This window comes from Megalobrama amblycephala, linkage group LG19, assembly GCF_018812025.1.
Source record: "Megalobrama amblycephala isolate DHTTF-2021 linkage group LG19, ASM1881202v1, whole genome shotgun sequence".
NCBI lineage: Eukaryota > Metazoa > Chordata > Actinopteri > Cypriniformes > Xenocyprididae > Megalobrama > Megalobrama amblycephala.
In genome coordinates, this window is record NC_063062.1 from 17,148,774 (window position 1) to 17,165,989 (window position 17,216).

Below are 17,216 nucleotides of genomic sequence, written 5' to 3' on the forward strand. Positions count from 1 at the left end.
TAACTCGACATCTCGATCACTGCTAACTGCTTCACAACTAGACATTGAGGAGATCTGCTAGCTTGTTTACACAGAGCGCGCTCTAGTCTGACAGGAGGATGGCTGGACCGATCGCGTGCCTGTCAGTCGAAATGGGGCTTCCCATTGATAAAAATCAGCGTTTATGTCAGTGTGTTTACATTTCTAAGCTTTTTGATTGGTTCTATACAACGTTTCAGGGGATACCAGGAAATGCTCATAAGTGACGAGAGGAGTTCCATGTCAAATTTAATAGCCATTTAAATACCTTTACTCAATTATCTGGACTACGAAACATTGGGAGATTATTTTTGAAAGTCTGTTCTTTGAAATTAGCTTAAAAAAAAAAAATCGATTTTTTCATTGTTTTTCCACATTATTGGCCCATATTATCTCAAAATAGAACGTTGTGACTTCCGACTCATTTCGCCAGAGCGGGTCACATTTTACTTTAGAATTTGTTAAATATGGATATTTTTCTTACACAAATATATCGCTTCACTTCAGTAGGCCTTTATTAATTCCCCGGAACCACGTGGAGTACGTTTATGATGGATCGATCCACTTTCTTGAGCTTCATACTCGTTTCCTGTTCACTGCCATTATAAAGCTTTGACGCATCAGGATATTTATTAGTATAATAAATATAGATTGTGTTCATCAGAAAGAAGAAAGTCATATACACCTAGGAAGGCTTGAGGGTGAGTAAATCTTGGGGTAATTTTCATTTTAAAGTGAACTAATCCTTTAAGTCACTGAAATCTTAATACTATAGTTACCGTACAAAAATGATAGTTACACCCAAAAATGAAAATTCTGTCATCATTTGCTCACCCTCAAGTTGTTCCAAACCTGTATGAATTTCTTTCTTGATCTATGAAAGATATTTTGAAGAATGTCGGTAACCAAACAGTTGATGGGCCCCATTGACTTCCAAAGTATTTTTTTTTTCCATACTATGGAAGTCATATTAATGACAGAATTTTCATTTTTGGGTGAACTATCCCTTTAATTAACACATAGAAACACAGAACAATGCCTCATTCAGGTTTTCTGTATTTCTGTAATGCATTTATAAATGATTAATATGAAGTTTTGTTGCCAAATCCTCTGTTAATATTATGCACACTGCAATAGGTTGTGAAGAAACAAACCTGATTCCGACGTCGGCGGGAAGTTGACGTCAAAGCCCTCGGGCAGCTCAATGCACGTGAGGAAGCGAACGTGTCCGGTGTGGCCATGGGCGGAACCCATGGGGAGGAGGGGAGCACGCACAGTTCCCGGCCCAGTGCTGGAGGACACTGGTGGGATGGCCAGAGTCAGGACCACTCCTGCACTGGTGCCAATCCAAAGCAGGTCCTTACATGCCAGAAGAGCGGTGATCCGCAAACAGGCTGCTTTGTGCTGCCGGATAATGGCATCAGAGCCTAAAAGAAAAAAATGAGAAAGGGATTTACTGTATTTGCAAATGGTTTTATAAAATCAGCTTTTAACATTCTACTAACTATAAGTAACTTTGCAAATACATGTCAACTAACTCTCATTAGAGCATTAGTAGACTGTTAGGGTTAATAGTATAAGTCGAACATGCACTTGCAAAGTTACTTATAGTCAGTAGGAATGTGTGTTGGGGAGCATCAAAATAAAGAGTTAACAGATATTAGGCAGTCTACTAATACTTTAATGACTGCTTGTTGACATAGTTGCAAAGTTACTTAGAGTTAGTTGAATGTCTATAGTAGACTATTGCTATAAAGTGTTACTGATATTTTCCTCCTTGTTTTAAGCATGCAGCAGGTGAAAATTATGACTGAATGCACAATAAACAATACCTGCAAGCATCTTGTGCACGGCTGGTGCCACGTCAACCTCTGTGAGGCTCTCATAGGTGGAGGCGTGGTACAGCCGCACATGAGCACTGCCCTGCAGAGCGATCCACACGCCTTTGCCGTAGCTCACCATACTGGTCACACAGCGCCCGCTGTCCTGACCTACTTGGAATGAGTGCTGAAGAAAAAAATAAAATATATAATGAGACAGAATTTGAAAATTGCATATTGCTAAAAATGAATAAAGTTGATGAATGTCTATACTTGTGCATGAATGTGATGTCAAGTAGATATTTAGTTGTAATCATTATATTTTAAATGTTTAATCTGTTGATTCCAATAATCAAGTGACATTTATTTATATAGTGCCTTTTGCAATACAGATTGTTTCGAAGTTGCTTCACATTAATGCAGAAAAAATGTGAAAACAGAAAAACAGAAAAAATTACATTGTTAATATACTAAAATTCATTACTAATGAAACAAATTCAATTTAAGCTGTAAAGCTGCTCTACAGAAAATAATAGTGTCATTATTCAGTTCAATTTCCATCTAAAGTAAAGAATATAACATATTTAATTTCAAAATTGGAATATCGCATAAAACATTTGCTAATAAAGCACTGTTTCCATCCCAAGTGTTCAAGAGAACAAAATCATCACTTTCTAAAAAAATTGGCCCAAAATATCTATAATAAAATGGAAGTTGCTGCAATAGGGAAAGTATGGAAGCTGGTTTCCGCCACTAAATAAAAAATAAAAAAGGTAAATTAAATTGCGACTTTTATCTCAAAATTCGGACTTTTTCCTCACAGTTGCGAGTTTATATCTCGCAATTCTGACTTTTTTTCTCAGATTTGCGAGATTTAAACTTGCATTGTGAGTTATGAAGTCAGAATTATGTCTTATAAAGTCAGAATTGCGTGTTATAAAGTCAGAATTACGTCTTATAAAGTCAGAATTGCATGATATTAAGTCAGAATTGCATGATATTAAGTCAGAATTGCAAGACAAAGTCAGAATTGCATGATATAAAGTCAAAATTGCATAATAAAGTCAGAATTGCATGATATAAAGTCAGAATTGCATGATAAAGTCAGAATTGCGTATTATAGTCAGAATTGCGATGTAAAATCAGAATTGCATGTTATAGCCAGAATTGCAAGACAAAGTCAGAATTGCGTGATATAAAGTCAGAATTGCGTATTATAGTCAGAATTGCGATGTAAAGTCAGAATTGTGTGTTATAGTCAGAATTGCGATGTAAAGTCAGAAATGCGTGTTATAGTCAGAATTGCAAGACAAAGTCAGAATTGCATGATATAAAGTCAGAATTGCATGATAAAGTCAGAATTGCGTATTATAGTCAGAATTGCGATGTAAAATTAGAATTGCATGTTATAGCCAGAATTGCAAGACAAAGTCAGAATTGCGTGATATAAAGTCAGAATTGCGTATTATAGTCAGAATTGCGATGTAAAGTCAGAATTGTGTGTCAGAATTGCGTGTTATAGCCAGAATTGCGATGTAAAGTCAGAATTGCATGTTATAGCCAGAATTGCAAGACAAAGTCAGAATTGCGATATAAAGTCAGAATTGCATGTTATAGCCAGAATTGCAAGACAAAGTCAGAATTGCGTGATATAAAGTCAGAATTGCGTGATATAAAGTCAGAATTGCGTGTTATAGTCAGAATTGCGATATAAAGTCAGAATTGCATGTTATAGTCAGAATTGCGTGTTATAGTCAGAATTGCGATGTAAAGTCAGAATTGTGTGTTATAGTCAGAATTGCAAGACAAAGTCAGAATTGCGATATAAAGTCAGAATTGCGATGTAAAGTCAGAATTGCGTATGCGTGTTATAGTCAGAATTGCAAGACAAAGTCAGAATTGCGTGATATAAAGTCAGAATTGCGTGTTATAAAGTCAGAATTGCGTATTATAGTCAGAATTGCGATGTAAAGTCAGAATTGTGTGTTATAGTCAGAATTGCGATATAAAGTCAGAATTGCGAGATATATCTTGCAACTCAGACTTTATAACATGCAATTACGAGTTATAAAGTCAGAATTGTGAGATACAGTATAAACTCGCAATTCTGAGAAAAAACATCAGTCTTTTTCCCCTCACAATTCTGACTTTATAACTCGCAATTGTGAGTTTATATCTCGCAATTCTGAAAAAAAAGTAAGAATTGTGAGATATAAACACAATTGCAAAAAAAAAATCAGAATTGTGAGATAAAAATTACCTGGCAATTACCTTTTTTTACATTTATTATTTCATTGCGGAAACAAGCTTCCATAGAGAAGCCACTGTGGCTCTTTTTTGTACATCATAAATGTTTTGGTAAATGTGTTTCCATTTTAGTTTATGCGCATGTCTTATCAATTGATCGCATACATTTTTATGTGCATCTTAAGTTTCCATCCATTTTTTTTTATCCCCCCCCCCAAAAAAAATATATAACTAATGTTACAAAGTTAGTGTCATTATCCAGCTCAATTAAATTGAAATTTTATTCTCGTATGATGGTGTCAATGCTGCTGAATCAATAAGATTATTGAATATTCATTGTCTTTCAAATCAAAAAGTCTCCTTCCAGATGTCCTTTGCATGTAATTTGCATCTGACCTCTTGTATTAAAGTGCTGGTGTTGATGATAAGGACCCGGTTCTGACAGCCACACCACAGTTTTCCCGCCACAGGTACCATTTTGGTCACCGGTCCGCTTGGAGAGCCCAAACACAGCGTTTGAGAACTCTGAGGATCCCAGAAACTTCCTGTTATGCAGAAAAAGGATAGAGACTTTTTGTAAATCACTCATATCGATTCTAAATGAATCATTCTGAATGAATCTGTGCTCACCTGCTTCCCTCTGATAAACAATCACTTCCCCGTTTGCCAGAGACACAAACACTTTGTTGTCAAGATACCTTGGAATAAAAAAAAAAAAAAGATGTTCAGATTCCACACTGACACTGGATAAGTTAATATGGCAACAAATCAATGAGGCAAGCGACTGCTTACAGAATACAGAGGATAGAAGCAGAATGTTGCATCTTCATACTGTTCTTCCGGTTTCTGATGTTGTCTGACGACTGGTACACATGGATGCTGAAAAAAAACAGTGAAATATTCATGATTACAACATTATTATGCTTATGAAACATGACTTTTTTTTTAACTGGTATCACAAATTTAAGTTACACTATCATTCAAAAGTTTGAGGTCGGTACAATTTTTTTATGTTTTTGAAAAAAAGTCTCTTATGCTCACCAAGGCTACGTTTATTTGATAAAAACATACAGTAAAAACAATAATAATGTGAAATATAATTACAAAATGTAACTTGTTTTTTATTTGAATATATTTTAAAATGTAATTTATTCCTGTGATGCAAAGCTGAATTTTCAGCATCATTACTCCAGTCTTCAGTGTCACATGATCCTTCAGAAATCATTCTAATATGCTGATTTGCTGCTCAAGAAACATTATTATCAGTTTTGAAAACATTAACTGGCTCACAATGGACCTGTGTTATGTGTACTGTACTTAAGGCTCATGAGACTTTAATCAGTGTAATTATTTACAATATGTAGTTAAAGAAACAAATCAGTTGCATGTTCTCATAAATAAAAGTTGAGCTATAGATGTGTAACTCCAAGCCGTTGAATTATTAGAAAATAATGCACACCCGAGGTGTGACATTACCACACAAGTTTTCCTTACAAAAATGCATTATATAGACAGGCATCAAGTAAAGTGCTCCCTAAGACATCTTATTGTGTTTTATTTGTTTTGACTGTCGACCAGCATTGAGGCATGAACAAACACTTCACACCTGCTTGGGTAAGGGAGAGAGAGAGTAAACGCTTGTATGGAAAGTGACAGGATGCACTGAGGACATGGGCAGGTCTGAGCATGAGATAATGCGTCTCTGGGAACGCGGTAAAGGGGCGGTACTGTAGTCAGATCAGGGTCACCTGAGGTGAGAATTAAACCCCAAACAGAAGGAACAGCAAGGGGATGCTTTGTGCAGTAAAATCATTGCGTGCTACTCCCGTTCAACTTTTAATTAGGCCCGTGGGTTTTAAATGCTGTCTAAACACAAGTTTGAACGCTTATAATATTACTTTCACAAACATGGTCACGTTATATAACAGACCATTAATTTTACATTAAAATAATCAGAACCATCATGAAATTGACTGATATACATTTAACTGAATGATAAGTTGAGCATTATATAGGGTTTGTTAATGACTTAAAGAAAATTATTATAATATTTGTTTTACCAAAAACATACTTAAAAGTTAACATGGAATTAAAATTGGCCTTATTTATTTTCTTTTTTTGGTTATAAAGGGTTAGTTCACCCAAAAATGAAAATTCTGTCATTAATTACTCACCCTCATGTCGTTCTACACCCGTAAGACCTTTGTTTATCTTCGGAACACAAATTAAAATATTTTTGATTAAATCCGATGGCTCAGTGAGGCCTCCATTGACAGCAAGATAACTAACCCATTAAATGCCCAGAAAGGTACAAAAGACATATTTAAAACAGTTCATGTGACTAAAGTGGTTCAACCTTAATGTTATGAAGTGACGAGAATACTTTTTGTGCGCCAAAAAAATAAAATAACGACTTTATTCAACAATTTCTAGTGATGGCCGATTTCAAAACACTGCTTCATGAAGCATCGAAGATTTACAAATCTTTTGTTTCAAATCAGTGGTTCGGAACATGCATCAAACTGCAAAAGTCATGTGATTTCAGTAAATGAGGCTTTGTTTCGAAGTGCAATGTTTCGAAATTTCAGTGGTTCACGTGACTTTGTCTTTGGCCTTTGAAAGTGTTAATTATCTTGCAGGCAATGGAGGCCTCACTGAGCCATCGAATTTTATCAAAAATATCTTAATTTGTGTTCCGAAGATGAATGAAGGTGTAAAGTGTGAAATGACATGAGGGTGAGTAATTAATGACAGAAATTTCATTTTTGGGTGAACTAACCCTTTAAAAAGTCTTTATCAAAAATAATATTGCTTTTATTTATACTGATATAATCATGGCAAAGAGGGCGGTGAAAATAATAATAACAAGCAATAGGATTGCAACCTATTTTTCAAAATCCAATTCAAAATTCAAATCCCGTTGGACTAAATGAAGTACTGCCCTTCATCACACTACAGAAGTTAAATGTGTTATTTTTTCTCATAAAACCTACAACTTAACTCAACTCATAAAACCTACAAAACGCACAAAAAAAAAACCCTTAAAAATTTGAATTGTTGTTTTGAAATTAATAAGTTGAAGTAAAAAAACCCTGAATACTGAAATAAATATAAATTAAAGCTAAATAGAAATATTTTAAAAATGTCAAAATGAAACGACTAAATCTGAAAAATATAAAAACAAAAGCTAAAAAAAGTATATGAAAAAACTATAACAGTATATACATAATGCTAAAATGTCCAAATCAAGTATCACATTCTAATATCACATTACAGAAGTTAAGTGTATTATTCTCATAAATCCGCATTCACGCATTGACTCACCAGCCGTCCTCTGTCCCAAGCCAGACAGAGCTCTGGTACGCCTCCGGGTCGATGCTCAGCAGGTCTTCCAGGCTGGCACGGGTGAAGGACCCTCGACTGGACCGCCGCATGGCACGGCCGTCCATGGGACTTTCCGCACTGAGCCGAGGGGGCCCGAATGAGTTGGGGACGGGAAACTCTTGTTCCTCCTCGGAGCTGGTGGTCTCTGTGGCCATGTCCTTTGAAACAGCTGCCTCATCATCTGATAGAAACAAATAATAATAAAAGATTAGAATAAATAAGATTTATTCATGTTTTTGAAAGAAGTCTCTTATGCTCAAAGATAATAAGCAAATCAGCACACTGAAGACTGGAGTAATGATGCCTAAAAAAAAAAAAACAGCTTTGTCAAAAGGAATAAAATACATTTTAGTATATATTCAAATAGAATAATATGCAGCCTTGGTGAGCATAAGAGACTTATTTAAAAAATAAACAACTTAATTATTCCAAACTTTTGACATATAGTGTACTTCATTTGATTTTAGAGACAGTAAAAGTGCTTTAACTCACTGCCGAAGCTGGATGAAATGGTGGAATGGGAGGCTTGACTCTGCAGTGTCGATGAAGGGCTGGGAGAGTCTTCATCATCGGTGTCATCGCTGTCGAAAGGAACAAGCTCTGCGGCGGGCACTGTGGGGGGCTCGCTGAGCTCCAGAGACGAGCCAGAGATGCAGATATGGAGCTGGGGTTGTGTAGACGCCGTAGGATTTGACTCAGATGGGGCGGAGGGCGTGGAATGACTGACACGTTCTCTGCAGACAGAATGGACATTTCTGCACATGCAAACAGCATATATGTTTAAAAATCGATTAGATGTTATACAGCTACAGAGGCAAACCTGCTTTATATATCTATAAAGCAGGGGTCAATTCCTACTCCTGGAGGACCACCGTCCTGCAAAGTTTAGCTCCAACCCTAACTAAACACATGAACCAGCTAATAAAGGTCTTACTAGGCATAGTAGAAACTTCCAGGCAGGTGTGTTGAGCCAAGTTGGAGCTAAACTCTGCAGGACAGTGGCCCTCCAGGACCGAGTTTGGACATCCCTATCTAAATCATCCTTAAAAGTGCAGTATGTAATACGGTCAGCTAGTGGTTGAAATGAGTACTGCAGTCCAAATTTAAAATATTGGAGAGAGTTGCTCTTCTCCTCAGACTTGATGCTCACACAAGTTAGCATATTAAAGGATTAGTTCACTTTCAAATAAAAATTTCCTGATAATTTACTCACCCCCCATGTTATCCATGATCTCCATGTCCTTCTTTCTTCAGTCAAAAAGAAATTAAGGTTTTTGATGAAAATATTCCAGGATTTTTCTCCTTATAGTGGACTTCAATGGGGCCCAAACATTTGAAGGTCAAAATTAATTTTAGTGCAGTTTCAAAGGGCTTTTCTAGCGAAACGATCGGTCATTTAAAAAAATAAATAAAAATGTATATGCTTTATAAACACAAATGGTCGCCTTGCAAGTGCTTCGCCATTCTTTCGCAATTTTTTCCGTAAGTAGAATAGGAGAATAATCCTGGAATGTTTTCATCAAAACCTTAAAGGTCCCGTTCTTCGTGATCCCATGTTTCAAACTTTAGTTAGTGTGTAATGTTGTTGTTAGAGTATAAATAAAATCTGTAAAATTTTAAAGCTCAAAGTTCAATGCCAAGCGAGATATTTTATTTAACAGAAGTCGCCTACATCGAACGGCCAGTTTGGACTACATCCCTCTACTTCCTTCTTTAATGACGTCACTAAAACAGTTTTTGACTAACCTCCGCCCACAGGAATACACAAGAGTTGCGTTTGTAGAGTGTGTTTGTCGCCATGTCGTCGAAACGCTGGCACAATCAGAACTCGTTACGTATTTCTGAAGGAGGGACTTCATAGAACAAGGAAGTCATCAGCCCGTTTTTATGACAGTGGAAACAGCGGTATACAGATAAGTAAATTATGTGAAAAATACTGTGTTTTTTTACACGCGAAACATGAACACATGTTATGTGTACACTATAAACACAATCAAAGCTTCAAAAAACCACGAAAAACGGGACCTTTAATTTCTTTTCGACTGAAGAAAGAAGGACATGGACATCATGGATGACATGGGGGTGAGTAAATTATCAGGAATTTTTTATTTGAAAGTGGACTAATCCTTCGAGAACATGCAACAGGAATGCGCACAATTGACAATGGAAAGCGACGAGACTTACACTGTAAGCTGATCAGCTAATGTAAACATTTGCAATGTTTTGCGAGTGGTAATGCAACACTGTGTGCTAACACAAGATAGCAAGAGCTTGCTAGTAGCCTATACGCTGAGTTTCTATTAATTTTTTTGAGTGCTACACAAATTTCACGGAAAGGAAACCGGGATGGCAGAAAGTGGCATCATGTTTGTTTGCTTTATTTCACAAAAGCACTATGTTTTGTTTTTATTGTGAGTGTACACAAATAAAAATAGACAGTTTTGAATGATGTCTTACTCTTATCTGTATGACCATAATCGATGGAGTATTTTAAGTTGTTTCCATTGTTATAATGAGAGAAAATCATTTGGCATTGTGCCGATTTGTGTTGTGGACAATGTACGACCAACATGCTGACACATATCAGACGACATCACAATGGTACACTTCTGTATACAATTACACCCCTATATAGTACAGTCCAAAAAATTAATTGGTAGGACTAGATCTGTACTGTTCATTAATATACATTGAAGGATGTTGAAATGATCATGCCACACAAGCAAACCATACACATTAGTTGGAAAATAACCTAGAATGTTCTCATTAGCAGTGTGAGCATGTCGTATCTGTATGGGGATTCTCACATACAGTCTCATGGTGCTTATCAACACAGTTCATCTATTATTAGTATTTAACAGGAGAATCTGTCCTGACAGGTGCGTTTAGTGCCGTCGGGTCTCAGGCGAGTCTGTCTCACCTGTTTTTCAGGCCCGGCACGGCGGCGATGCAGATGATGCGAGCGGAGCAGACGGCGATGCAGGCCTCCACCGTGGGCTCGTCTCGAATGTTTAGCAGACACACCTGACCCACATACCCATCGCTGTTACACACCCAAACCTCATATGTGTTCTCTGGACAGCTGTGGCTGGGGGAGGCGCAGGAAAACTGCATCCCGCTGCGGGTCTTCATGATGGGAATGGCCTTCAGGAACTCTGGGTCCCACTGATCTTTGTTCATGGCTGGACAGAAGATAGAAAAGTCAAGTCAAGTCACCTTTATTTATATAGCGCTTTTTACAATGCAGATTGTGTCAAAGCAGCTTTACATTGATAACTGGTACATAATTTTTGCTGCACAGCAGCTCTTAAAGAATAGTGTCAATGCAGGCAGATCAAAGCACTGTTGAATAAATGTCAAGAATACTGTTGAATATCAAATGTCAAGTCAAATGTCAAGTGTCCCCAACTAAGCAAGCCAAAGGCGAAAGCGGCAAGGAACCCAAACTCCAACAGGTGACATCAGGTGGCAAACAAGTGGCAAATAGGTGTTAAAATATAGAAAAAAAAAAACCTTGGGAGAAACCAGGCTTAGTCGGGGGGCCAGTTCTCTTCTGGCGAACAGTGCTTTGTTACGAATCAGGTTGCTATCATAAGTCTGATAGGATCGCAACAATCAAAGTATTTATTTCAGTTCCATCCAGTTGAGGATCGTATTCATCACGCCGGTATGGACGGTTTGTTGAGGAACTGTGCTACTGGAAAATAGGGTGCTTTCGATGAATAAGTACAATATATAAGACTTATCAGGAATATATAGCATGTATTGTCTTTTCCATTAATATATACACTATATTAGTGATGTCCGGCATAAGAAAATTGACATCTTCACCCTTTATTTAAATGTTATTAAGAATTTGTGAAAGATTTTGTAAGCATATTGCATAGTTGTGCTTCGAGTCAATTGTTTAATTTGTGATAATGCAATGAAAATTGTGCGGACATATTTTTGGCCAGGATTTCATATAAAGAAAATATGAACTCATGCAAAAACAAGAGGGAATCAGTGAAATATAAATAACTGATTATGTTGTAGTAAATTGTATGCTTTTTCCACTGAAATGTTTTTTTTTTTTTTTTATGCTTTTTTGGCCAAATAATTTTGACAGATAAATACCTTTAATTATTATTTTTCATTATTATATTTATTATTATTAAACCATTTATCAAGTTTAGTGTCCCTTCCAGACATCACTTTTGGTCCCTACTAGTATTTCTTGGGCTTTGTAACGAATATAGTGCAGTATAGTTCATTAATATATGTAGTGTGTTTTAGATTTTGCATGAATATATACGATTTCTTGAGCTTTGCATAAATATATATTATATTTGTATATCATATATATCATATATCCCATGAAAATCCACAAAAATACTACATATCCATGGAAAACCCAACCAATAGTTGCTCATGGGAGTTTCTGCCAGTGTTGCTCTTGGTAAAAGCTAAAACTATTAAAAACTGTTTTCAGTAATCGAAATGAAGCTGAAATAAAATCAAATATAAGTACCAGATGAAATATCTAAACTTAAAAACATTTAACACAACAAAAATTAGAAATGTTGCCTTGGCAACTAACTGAAATAAGTCAAAGTTAAAATAATAAAAATTACTAAATTAGTAATTTTGGTATTTTCACTTTTTTATTTCAGTTAGTAAAGCTAAATAGAAATATAAAGCAAAAAATTGGCAAAATCACAATTACTTAACACATAAACAAAATATATATTGTTATATTTACTAGTCTGTCTTGCGCTAAATGTTTGCACCAAGTTCCTAACAGAAAATTATAACTTTTATTTATTTTTAAGTAATAATTTGATGTGAATTGCTCTCAGATCGCTGTACATTCAGGGTCTGGAGCTCTGGTAGTAGACTATTTACCGAGCTTCTTCTTGGCCTCCTCAAACGCCTGCTCAAAATTACTACGGGCATCAGGGCTGCTGAACTCAAAGATGAAGGTGGTTTCGGCTGAAGCGGTGGTCAGCTCTAGTTTAGTGGGTAGTAACGTCATGCTGAAAGCCAGAGACTGTTTCTCCGCCAGCTCCCGGTGCACTGACGCCATCAGATCCTTTATCACATCATCCAAACTCTGACACACACAGAAAAAAGCAGTTCAGAGAAATAAAGAGGAAAACATTGCATATAAAAATGCTACAGTGTGCTAATGAGTCTAATTTGAGTAGTTTCTACCAAGTGACCAACATTTTATAGCAACAACAATACAACAACAAATTTATATGAAGTATTTTATGTTAAATCATTAAGATTGACATACCTGATGGGGGAAACTGAGTGTTTCTGACAGCTTGCTTATTTGTCCAAGAGTGCTGAGATCTTCATCCAGACGGCTGATGGTTTTCTGGATGTTTTCTTTGTTAGTGGCTTGATTAGAACCTGTGATGATAAAATGTCAGTAAAACAAAGTCAAACTAAGTATTTTGTTACAAGTAAGTAACAAAATGGGTAAAAAATAATGGATGAATGAATAGAAAAGAGATCAAAGATAACACTAGAACATATTTATCTCCTTAAAGTAATCCAGCAAAGGCTGCAAATTTTAAAGACGAGCACAGGTTTCTATCTGGCTGTGAATCTCATCTTTTCTATTTTAATATGTTATAAAAAAAAACAAAAAAAACATGGTAATCATCATGTTATACTGATTGTGTGTGATAATAACGCTACCTTTAACCACCTCCATGTCTTCTAAGGGCAGTTTCCACAGGAACTTATATTTACTCGAGGTGTCAATGACACTAGCAGCGGAATATCTGCAAGAGCAGCGAAGAAAGATTTTAATCATCAGTCGAGAGTATTTCCATCATGAGCTTGATAGTTCAAGATCTGGTTTGGCATCTGAAAGGTTGGGGATTTAAATGCCACAAGCGTTAATCATGAAAGATCAAGAAAAAAGAGCATTTCTAAAAGAGCATTCACAGTGCATTTTACTACTATAATGTAATGCATTTCCACATTTTGATTTCATGCCATCCCAGAAATAAGTGTCCTGCAAGTCACTTCATATTAAAGGGATAGTTCACCCAAAAATGAAAATTTGATTTTTATCTGCTTACCCCCAGGGCATCCAAGATGTAGGTGACTTTGTTTCTTCAGTAGAACACAAATGATGATTTTTAACTCCAACCGTTGCCGTCTGTCAGCCGTATAATGTGTGTCAATGGGAACTTCTTTTAAATAAAACTTGCTTAGATAAATCCAAATTAAACCCTGTGGCTTATGACGACACATTGATGTCCTAAGACACGAAGCGAACGGTTTGTGTGAGAAACCGAACAGTATTTATATAATTTTTTACCTCTAATACACCACTATGTCCAACTGCGTTCAGCACTCGCTTAGTGAGGTCTGATCGCGCTCTGACAACGGCAGTGATGTCTCGCGCTTATACTTCAATGAGTGCTAGACATTACTTTCGTTGTCAGAGCGCGATCAGACCTCACTAAGCGAGTGCTGAACGCAGTTGGACATAGTGGTGTATTAGAGGTAAAAAATGATATAAATACTGTTCGGTTTCTCACACAAACCGATCATTTCGTGTCTTAGGACATCAATGTGTCGTCACGAGCCGCAGGGTTTAATTTGGATTTGTCTGTGCATGTTTTATTTACTCTTATAAAAGAAGTTCCCATTGACCCACATTATATGGCTGACAGACGCAACGGTTGGAGTTAAAAATCATCATTTGTGTTCTACTGAAAAAACAAAGTCACCTACATCTTGGATGCCCTGGGGGTAAGCAGATAAACATCAAATTTTCATTTTTGGGTGAACTATCCCTTTAAAGGGGTCCTAATATGCTTTTTTACATTTTTTAACTTTTTTTAGTGTAATGTTGCTGTTTGAGCATGAAAAGGTCTGCAAAGTTAAAAAGCACAGTCACTCCAAAGAGTTATTCTTTATATCAGTGCGCACTCAGAACTGCCAGAAACTCACTGATTGTAGTCGTGAGTTTTCATCTGGGAACATGTCAGTATTCCTCATTTAATTCCTCAGACCTGGTTGAATTGCGTTTTTAGTGTGTTGAAACTCACCATTATGGTAAGGGTCATGATATTTCCCAAACATGCTCAAAGTGGTTGACCAATCACAACACACTGATCCAGCTGACCAATCAGAGAACACTGCTTTTTGGAAGGAGGGGCTTCATACAAACATGAACTAAACAGAGCATTACTGACAGACCGAGAAGGGTATAACTGCATTCTGGCAATCTCCAAATGGGGGTGGGAACTCCAAAACGGGGTGGGAGCTCCAAAACAGCGCGTGGCTTCCTCCCATTGGCAGACAGGCACATGACACGTATGCACGATTTCCCCACCCATCCAGTTCAGTGCAAACTCCGCCCCACAGCCGATTCCACAGTGTTGATTTCCTGCTATGCTACAACAAATGCTAACCCCTACACCTGACCCTCACCTTAACCAGTGAAACTGACTAAATGGCGGGTTTTGCGTGATAAAGTTCAGGAATAACCAGTTAATAAGATTATGCGATATGAAATCGCCAAAGCCAGGCGGTCCGTAACCGGACCTCACCGGACAATAGGACCTTTTTGCACTCCGAGTCACTACCCCTGTTGCTTAGAATAAAGCAATAGAGTAAAAACTTTCCCACGTGCTGCGCTGGGACGGCTCGTGGGAGAGCTTGTGGGGGATTCCCGCTTATATCACTTGAACGGAGGTTCAAACTCCAGTCCGAACACCACTGGCCACAAGCTCTGTGACAACTGGCTGAAGCCAGAGCTGTGGTCTGCAGTTATACATACTTAGAAAGACTGGGAAGAGAGAAACTGCAACAATGTAAAATGTGTGAAATAAAAGGTGTTTTTTGAACACTGAAGCATGAAAAGCCATTCTAGTAAAACCCAATAACAAAAAAAAAAGAAAAAAAAAAAGACTTTGGTCCTTTTCAAATCATCTGCGAAATGAGATAAGGTACAGTCTATATCAGTGCTGTTTTCCTGACCGTCCACTAGGGTGCAGTGTTATTCAGAAGTAAACTGCATTGGCTTTGGGCTACAGAGCAGAAGAGCTCAGGGGACTCTGGGGTTTGTAAACCAAACATCAGATTTCCCAGGCCCTCCTCACATCTCTGGACTATTAAAAGAAAGAGGCAAATGCGCAGCAGCACTCACAAACTCATTGAGCTCCTGCGAAGAGATCCAGATTTCCTCTTCAGCGTGGTGCAGATGAGCAGATCACTGAAGAGAAAGAGAGATCGGTCCTTCTTACCGCCCACCGTTTTCTACAGTAAAGAGAAGTACAGAAGTTTAGGAAGCTCATAAATTAGTAAAACTGATCTTTTTTCTTGTATGAAGAGCTTATTTGTGCTCACCGCTTCCACCACCATCTCTTGTCTCAGGAACTTCCTCTGCGGATTCAGGATCTGAAAGGAAATAAATTATTAGGTATCACCAAAGGGCAAACATACTTACAGAAGCCTATTTTGGCCACAGAATAATAATAAAAAAAATCTAATTGTAAATTTTAATCTCTCAATTCTGACTTTTTTTTCTTGCAATTGTAAGTTTATATGTTGCAGCTCGGATTTTATATCTCACAATTGCAAGTTTATCTCACAATTCTGACTTTGTTTCCCAGAATTGTAAGATAAAAATGCACAATTGTGAGTATTAAGTCTAAATTGCGAGATATAAACTCACAATTGTGAGATAAAAACTCATAATTACCAGTTTTTTTTTTATTCCGAGGCGAAACAAGCTTCCATACAAACTAGCAGTCATACTACTGAAATGTGTTCTTGTGATATCAATCGCATATTTATTTAGTGAACGTGAAACAGCTTTCACAAGCAAAACTATAAAAAATAAGCAACTAGTGTTTCATACAAACTAGTGGATTAAGTAAGGTGAGGCAAGTTTATTTTTATAGTAGGCCTATATTTCATGCACATTTCATACATAATGGTAGTAGTGTTTTACATAAAAGATGCCTAAATAAAAATAACAGTAAAAAGAAAAAGAAAAATTTCAAGTGATTTATGGTCTCTCACATGCTCCACTCCCTCAATGTGCGCTTCGATCTCCTGCATGACGCGCGTCTCCTTCTCCAGCTCCTCTGCGCTTCGTCTGCCCTTGTTGATCCTCTCGGCCAATCGCTTGATGTTCTTCTGGGCGTCCAGCAGAAACAGGTAGTCCGGGTGATCCTCAGAAGTGTGTTTCAGAAGATCCTGATGCCCACAAACAGAATGTCATTTAAAACCTAAACTACCAAAACAACGGGAAGTAACTAAAAATAAAATACATGGATAGTTTCAGTCCTAGAAATTGATAACTTTAGTTTACATGGCAAGGACTGTATCTTATAGGAGAATGGCATTGAATTTAAGGGGAGACACTACAGGCAAAAACACTGTCAATTTTGGCTTTTCATAAAGTGTTTTTTCAGACTGGTGGAAAGAGAAAACATCCAAAAAAAAAGCACTTTATAGATAGCACTTTATCTATTTGCGTCTATAGATTCCAATTACAGTAAATATCTTTAAAGGCCATTTTCTCAAAATGAGTTTTTTCTCCTGCTCTGAGTCAGAAATCTCCACTTCAGCAGAACTTATATAAACCAAACGTTATAGTTTTATTCCTATCTATATTCTGAAGGTTTTTACAGAGGGATTTGTTGATATATAATTTGCCTGATTTTATAGAACATTTTATTCCTAAAAAAATGGTGAAAATATTTTTTTTTTCTGGCTGCAGATAGTATT

General features: G+C 36.9%; 1 protein-coding gene across 1 annotated transcript in view; it reads right to left on the minus strand.

Moving 5' to 3' along the window:
* Window positions 1-17,216, minus strand: part of LOC125254865 (rho guanine nucleotide exchange factor 17) — a 119,789-nt gene that overhangs the window by 2,797 nt on the left and 99,776 nt on the right. The window contains 14 exon segments of the mRNA XM_048169706.1: window positions 1,173-1,445; window positions 1,851-2,025; window positions 4,482-4,630; window positions 4,716-4,783; window positions 4,878-4,964; window positions 7,410-7,650; window positions 7,962-8,203; window positions 10,390-10,651; window positions 12,354-12,561; window positions 12,748-12,866; window positions 13,158-13,243; window positions 15,628-15,737; window positions 15,828-15,878; window positions 16,506-16,682. Coding sequence (XP_048025663.1) covers window positions 1,173-1,445; window positions 1,851-2,025; window positions 4,482-4,630; window positions 4,716-4,783; window positions 4,878-4,964; window positions 7,410-7,650; window positions 7,962-8,203; window positions 10,390-10,651; window positions 12,354-12,561; window positions 12,748-12,866; window positions 13,158-13,243; window positions 15,628-15,737; window positions 15,828-15,878; window positions 16,506-16,682 — 2,248 coding nt within the window.